Below are 7,271 nucleotides of genomic sequence, written 5' to 3'. Positions count from 1 at the left end.
GCAAAAATTGTTTGCCAAACTCAAACGATTACACGGAAAACCTAAAATTCCATTTAAGAAACAGACTCCTGTCAATAAAAACAAAAGTTTGATTGACAATCCTAATATTGAATCTATTAGTAAAATTACAGCAAAAGACAAGTCGAAGCGTTCGCTAGCAAATCTACTCGGTCTAATGCAGCTCCAGTAACTGAGGAAGACTCTGAACTGTTTGTAAAAGAAATAAAAAATATTGATCAATCACGTTCATCTTATTGGAGGGATCCATACGAAATACTCGCGGAACAGTTTTCGACACACATTGACGAATCATCTACGAAAAGAAAAATCGAACATGACGATGAGACATATGTAGTTGAACGTCAAAAAAGTATGAAATAACATTTTTTTAATCATCGGATATATTTGTTATTTTTACAATAATAGTCATACTTAATTTGTTGATTTTTCTCTAATATTTTACCAGGTTATGAAAATATGGATAAACATCCATCTACTTCAGATAAGTCGTCAGAACTATATAATAGTTCACATTCATTAAAGAGGGCAAACACTTTTGACGGATATGAACCATCAAAGAAGTGTAGATACTCTAGCTGTGTAGAGTTTCATTCTAGTAAATATGGGCCACAAAATAGAGTGGTGTTGAAGATAAGGGCCACGTCTTCAACATCTGATTCAAATGACGAATCAAAAATTACCAATGATTCAGAAACTGACTATAATGGCAACGGTACAAAATTAATTTATACACTTTAATGAAAAAATTTATAATAATAATATTTTACTTCTTAAAATTCAACAGGACATCCCTCTAACAGAGCACGGCCTACAAACGCTCTGGACACATGTAAATCGTCAAAAAAACTTGAATATTCAAGTAGTGTAGAGATTTACGTGGCGCAATCAGATGAATTAAAAGACAAAATAATATTAAAGATTTCAAAAATAAACTATTCGGATGATGATGATTCTTCTTCTAGCTCTGATTTTAGTTCTCATTCCGATTCTGATGATTCAGAACATGAATAAAATTTTAATAGTTCTATATTATTTTATAACCCATCAAACAGTATCCAAGGACATTTTTAATTGAGTTACCCTTTTACCTCCCTTATTTCATGTAATTAAATTGATTAAACTTTTAAAACGTTCCTTTCATCATCCCTATTAAAATTATTAAATTAACCTTATTTTATATTTTGTATATATAAAAAGAAAAAAAAATTAACTCTACACATTTATTATTTACAACCTAATTAATTTCATTGTTATAAATTTTGATTTTTATTTCATTTAAAATTANTATTTACAACCTAATTAATTTCATTGTTATAAATTTTGATTTTTATTTCATTGAAAATTGTTTATTACTATATTTGTTTTTAATAAATTGATATGTTTATGAGAAATGTTTGTGTTTTAAAAACTGGTATGACTAGAAATATAAAGAAGTATTATTTTAGTCTATTTTTCAAATGTCAAATCGATTTATAGAATTAATTTTACAAAGTAGGTTAGTTTTAACTTAAAAGAACATGTTTTGATATTGTACTCATTATGAGATGTGCGATCGAGAATTGATACTCGTCTGTCGAAATATTGGCTATTGGTCACGGTGTCTAAGGTAAGATACAGTTTGCATTGGCGATCTCGAGCAGGCTACTAAAATATACCCCCCCTCAAAAAAAAAAAAAAGAGTATTATATGTTCTTTTAAATAGGATTATTGCAATTATAAAGCAACTCATATTTATTGGATTTCGTACATGATTATAAAAAATACAAAAGTATTTTTTTTCATTATTAAATCAATTACTGTTGATTAATATTTTTTTTTGTGACTTATTACCCTTCTTTATATTACCGTCTCAATTGTTCTGTCATAATAAATTGATCTTAGAAAATACACACTTTATAACTAAAAAGTCAAAACTATTATAGTTATGAAACGTAAGTTACCAAATAATTGTCTAAATCGTTTAATAGTATCACTAGAACTTTAAATTAAATTGTGCGTCATTAAATTTTTATGAAGACTCATTTTTTGTTTTAATGTTATACAACATACTAGTTATCAATAATTGTTTATTAGATACGCCTATAAAAACGTAGAATATTTTTTTAATAGATCTCAAGTATCGGTGTTTAGGTTTGTGTGCACAAACATATAGTGTCTTCTATCAAAAACGGCGTTTAGACGAACAAGGCAATTCCATTAAACGCCTTGTTGTGTGTGAAACCTGGCGCGCTTCTACAAGTTTAATTAAAACATGATATAGATCAAATTTTATCTACAATATCGTGAATTCAAGTATCAATATCAAAACAAATTATGTGCTGCCATCTACAAGATTGTTTTTTGTAAGGGCTGAACCATATTAGTTTTGAAATATATTATTCTAAAACGTTTTGTCACACAAAACGGAAAATAATTTTTTGTGTGTTAAGCTGTTTTGGCTCTATGAGCCTCGGATAAAACATTAGGTTTATTTGAATTTCTTGAAAAATTACCCTAGAATAATCGTCTAAATTAAATCTATGTAGATATTTTGAAAACCTTCTTAAATCATCATAATAATAACATAATCAAATTACTAAATTAGAATACATATTAGTAAAATAGTATATAGAGAGAGATTATACAAATAATAATTTATTTTTCCGCTATCATACTTTAGTAGTTTTGTGACAAACCCAACAAATTTTAACACAAACACCAAAGAGATTATAATAATAAAACGTGTTGAATTTAGTTTTAAAAATATGAATTTCAAAAATTAATTTAGAAATCTTAAAATTTGTTAGTTAACCCTTTATATTTAAGAATGAAATAAATTCAGTCAAATCATTTTTACTAGTCACGAATTCATCCAAAGGTATGCTTTTTAAAATTATTAATTTATATTTTATATTTTGAAAGAAAATTTTTATCACATATTTACTTATTCATGTGATTAAAAATGCCGCATGATAACAATCAATATTTTTTTATTTGCCATTTAAAATTTTAAAAGTTGATAAATTCTTGTCAAAGAACCTGTTTTTGATTTTTTTTTAATTTACATTTATAGTTGGGTGATCAATTTTTTATTCAATTGATGTAGTTATCAAAGACGTGATATGCAATATGAATGGTCATGTGTTAGAATTAACTAATGCAAATAGTTATGAAGAATTAAGCTTTGATAATAAAGAACACATGTCTCTAATAAATACAATATATCAGGATAAAGTCATGGTAAGTTTTATTACATTAATTTCAGTTTAAAAACTATAATATTTTAATATAAATTTTAATTTCTACAAAAAAAATTTGTAATCTTTTCAATGTTTGAAAATGTACCATGAAATAAAATGCTTATTTTTGTAAATTGTGACTTACAAAATGTTGATAAATGAAATATATATATTTTTTTTTACTTAAAACTTATAGATAAAAGAAAGTATGACTTATTCATCTGAGTCTATTCAATTTGATAGTGAAACAGAAGAAACATATGATGAATGTTATTCTTGTTTTATGTGTAATGTCTCTTATAATACCCAATTTGATTTAGAAGAGCATTTGAGAACTCATAATGATGATGAAACATTTCATCATAGTAATATTGATAGTACTAGTGAACCTTTACCTAGTGAATTCATACGGCCTTCAAAGTATTTTAGATGTTATGAATGTTTAAAAGTGTGTAAAAGTCAATTATCTTATAATGAACATATGCTAACACACACTGGAGAAAAGCCTCATCATTGTCGAGTTTGTGATCGTAAATTTCGACATATAGCTAACTTCAGGACTCATTTAAAAAGTCATACTAATATAAAAACATTAGTCTGTTCTCTTTGTTGTAAAACCATTGTAGGAGAAAAAAATTACTACATTCATTATATGGATGTGCATAATAAAATGTCTGTTCGACAATCTCGTCTATATCACACTAGCTCATCAGATAGTGATGAAGATTTTAACCCCAAAATATCATATTACAAAAAAAAAAAAATTAATATGCGAAATGGAAAATGTAGAAAATACAATGAACCTTTTGGCCCACTATTTGCTAAAAAAGCTTGGGAAAAAAAACAATTTGAAAACTACATTTGGGATGTAAGTATAAATGTACTAAGCAATTTTCTTAATATTAACTTGTTCAATTTTGTATTCTAATATATTTCAGATTGATGAAGAAAAATGTGAAAGAGATGCTGTGCATGAAGCTATTGAATGTTCTAGATTAGATATTCAAAATATGCTTAAAAATAAAAAACAACAATTAAATGATTACAATACTGAAGAATATCAAAAACTACTAGACATTTTGGTTGAAGAGAAAAATTCAACTGGCAAAATTAATGAAGCTAAACTAATTGGTCCTTTTTTTTGGAAAAGTGCTTTATGTAAAGCTGGTCTTATAGAAGAATACTTATCTCCAGTTCAATTTCAAAGTCAATTAAGAGTAACTGAGTGTATTTCTTGTAGAAAATGTTTTGCTAGGTAATTTTTTATTTAAGTCAATTTTTTAAGTATATAATTCTTTCTAAGTTTAAGTTATGTTTGAATGCATTAGGATTAAATCTTATCAATACTATATGGGTTCATATTTAGGCATTTAATACCATGGGTATAATTAAAAAACTTCATTCTTAACTCAATTTTATAATTTAACCACATAAATAGTTTTATTATTATCACTAATATATTATTTGACACTTTTGTCATTTTATCGCATATATAATATAAAATTTTGTTAAGCATTATTATAATATATTACTTCTGTTTATAAAAGTACATCAATAAATCATTGAAATAAAAAATAATTTATAATTAAATGTAAAATTTTACAAAAAATATATACACAAATATAAGTCAATCATATAATAATATATATTAATCTTTATTACTTATTTATTCTTATATACTGCTTAATTGTTTAAGGTTACCCCAAAATAATAAGGATAACATAATTCCATCCACCCCTCCATGTTCAAGCTGCTTTATGATGAAAAATGAAACTACATTAAATAAGCACAAATCTGAACAACATACTGAAAACCCTCCTTATATTTGTAAAGAGTGTTTATCTCAATCATATTCTTGGTATGAATATGTCCAACATATGAAAATGCATTTAAGATATGCAGCAAGATGCAGTGAATGTATTTACATGATGATGAATAAACCTGAACAAGTAATTTTTCTATGTCATGAATGTGATATGTCTTTTGATTCTGACGAACAGCTAAAAATTCATTTAAAAACACATTTAGAAAATGGACAAAATAATAGTTGTAGTAATAAATCGTAGTATTAGTTGAGTTTTAATTTATAGAAATTATTTAGTAAACATTCTTATTACTTAAAAAATATTCCAAACCATTTTTATTTAGATAGTACAATTTTTTAATTATTCTTTCTACCATGATTAAGTTATATTTTAAGTTTATAATCTGCAATATACTTTTGTTTCCAAAAATTAATTATTTTATACTTTTCAGCATTTATTATATTACATGTTTCGTTGTCCTAATGTTAGTATTATATAATCCAACATTATATATGATTATAACATAATAATTTATGTATTTTTAAATACTACTTAAATATTGTGCTTTAAAACTGTCATAAAAACATTTACAATAAAATTAACTATCAATAATAAAAATAGGTTTAGTTAGTTGTGTATTGAACTTAGAATATAATTACTGTACTTGTATTAATAAAACTGCTAAATAAAAAACAATTTATCAATTATAGGGATATGAGTGATAATTTCTAAGTAATTTAGAATCTTTGATTCCAAAAATTAACTCAGAATTTCCCAATCAGCTCTTGTTTTTTAAAAAAATGTTAATTTTTTATTTTAGAGTTTGAAAACTTTTAACGTTATTTAGCTATTGTAACAACCATCTAAGAATAGTATGTCATATGAAAGCTACAAGCATGGAGAATATAATACAATATTAATTTGATAACATTTTACATCAACTTAAATATAAAAATAACTATTAATTTATGTCCAAAATTCTTTAAAGTCTAAAACACTTCTGAAATTAAGTTTTATAATTTATATTATATAATACTAACTTTTTTATTTCAAAATAGATTATTTTATTAATTTGTGATACATAAACTTCCAATCCTAATGTATGTGAAATTTTGAACATAAGTCTTCTAAGTTAATACAAATAATATTGTTCAAATTAAAAAAATGAGCTTTTTAATATTGTATTATATTTTCATGCTGTAGTTTCTATATGACATACTATAATTAGTTTTTTGACAGTTACTGCAAAAGCTAGGTAACTTAAAAAGCTTTCAAAATTAAAAATATATATTATCTTAAAAACAAGAGCAGATTAAGAAATTATAAAGACATTTACAGAATTAGCAACATCTAAATACTTAGATACTTCACAACCCTGCAAGTGACAACTTTTTATTTTTAAAGTATAATTAGTCTTAATGGGTTATATATAATTCTATAAAAAGTTAATGCACAAAAAAATTTAGCATAGAAATAATTTAGAATATTATTAGATTCAACTTATATCTAAACCAAAACCATACAATTAAATTTTTTCAAATTGTATTCAAACTGTTTTAACTTTAATATTGCTATTCAAATTATAAAATAAAAGTAACTCCTAAAATTATTTTATGGTTTAAATTTAGAATATATTTTTAAGTACATTGGCTCTTAATTACATGGTAAAATATTCACTATTCAAAGAGCTCATTTGATAAGTATAGTTTTTTTATGTAATATCTTCAAAATAGACCTAATTGAACAAAACTGATCATTTTAGCTTCGATGCGAAGCTGAGAAGGTATTGGTTTTACTAAGATGTGTTTTTTTTTCTCTTTTTCTCAGCTCTCACCAAACCGATTTATTTCAACGATACGTCAAAAGATCACAAATCGTATCTAGTCGAAAACATTACCCTCAAAATTGAAAAAAATTCCCTCATTCCCCGTAAATGGGGAAACCTCCAAAAAAATTACAAATTTAAAAATCGCTAATTTTCGATATTTTTGCTTCGANCCGTAAACGGGGGAAATCCCCCAAAAAATTACAAATTTAAAAATCGCTAATTTTCGATATTTTTTCATTTTTTTTTACTTAAAATTGCCATAACTTTTTTAAAAATGACCGAATCAATATAATTTTTTTTTTTATATAGATACCTTAGATAATTACCTACCATTTTATGTATTTTTATGAACATTTAACTCTTTAACAGCCCACAGGATGGGGTTTCAAAATGGTAACT

At 24.8% G+C, this 7,271-nt stretch overlaps 2 protein-coding genes across 3 annotated transcripts; both read left to right on the top strand.

Moving 5' to 3' along the window:
* The first annotated feature begins 9 nt into the window (after nt 1–9).
* Nucleotides 10–1,241, top strand: LOC126903234 (dentin sialophosphoprotein-like). Its single transcript, XM_050681314.1, has 3 exons — nt 10–370; nt 467–733; nt 806–1,241. The coding sequence occupies exons 2-3, from the start codon at nt 478–480 to the stop codon at nt 1,030–1,032; spliced, it is 483 nt and encodes a 160-aa protein (XP_050537271.1). The 5' UTR covers nt 10–370; nt 467–477; the 3' UTR covers nt 1,033–1,241.
* Nucleotides 1,242–2,764: 1,523 nt separating this feature from the next.
* On the top strand, nt 2,765–5,599 carry LOC126903233 (zinc finger protein 425-like). Of its 2 annotated transcripts, XM_050681313.1 has the most exons (5): nt 2,765–2,878; nt 3,074–3,240; nt 3,436–4,107; nt 4,178–4,494; nt 4,936–5,599. In XM_050681313.1, the coding sequence occupies exons 2-5, from the start codon at nt 3,130–3,132 to the stop codon at nt 5,303–5,305; spliced, it is 1,470 nt and encodes a 489-aa protein (XP_050537270.1). In that variant the 5' UTR covers nt 2,765–2,878; nt 3,074–3,129; the 3' UTR covers nt 5,306–5,599. The 2 variants fall into 2 exon arrangements, with proteins under 2 accessions (XP_050537270.1, XP_050537268.1); XM_050681311.1 differs by lacking the exon at nt 2,765–2,878 and having other exon boundaries at nt 2,982–3,240; nt 4,936–5,598.
* The last annotated feature ends 1,672 nt before the right edge of the window (nt 5,600–7,271 follow it).

The sequence above is a fragment of the Daktulosphaira vitifoliae genome, unplaced genomic scaffold (genome assembly GCF_025091365.1).
Source record: "Daktulosphaira vitifoliae isolate Bord-2020 unplaced genomic scaffold, ASM2509136v1 Scaffold_3, whole genome shotgun sequence".
Classification (NCBI taxonomy): Eukaryota; Metazoa; Arthropoda; class Insecta; order Hemiptera; family Phylloxeridae; genus Daktulosphaira; species Daktulosphaira vitifoliae.
This window is presented reverse-complemented; position numbering and strand designations above follow the sequence as displayed.

Coding starts and splice junctions, on each gene's coding strand:
- LOC126903234 (XM_050681314.1), top strand. CDS start 478: ATGGATAAACATCCATCTACTTCAGATAAGTCGTCAGAACTATATAAT. Junction 734..805: donor AACTGACTATAATGGCAACG/GTACAAAATTAA, acceptor AAAATTCAACAG/GACATCCCTCTAACAGAGCA.
- LOC126903233 (XM_050681313.1), top strand. CDS start 3,130: ATGAATGGTCATGTGTTAGAATTAACTAATGCAAATAGTTATGAAGAA. Junction 3,241..3,435: donor TATATCAGGATAAAGTCATG/GTAAGTTTTATT, acceptor TAAAACTTATAG/ATAAAAGAAAGTATGACTTA. Junction 4,108..4,177: donor TTGAAAACTACATTTGGGAT/GTAAGTATAAAT, acceptor AATATATTTCAG/ATTGATGAAGAAAAATGTGA.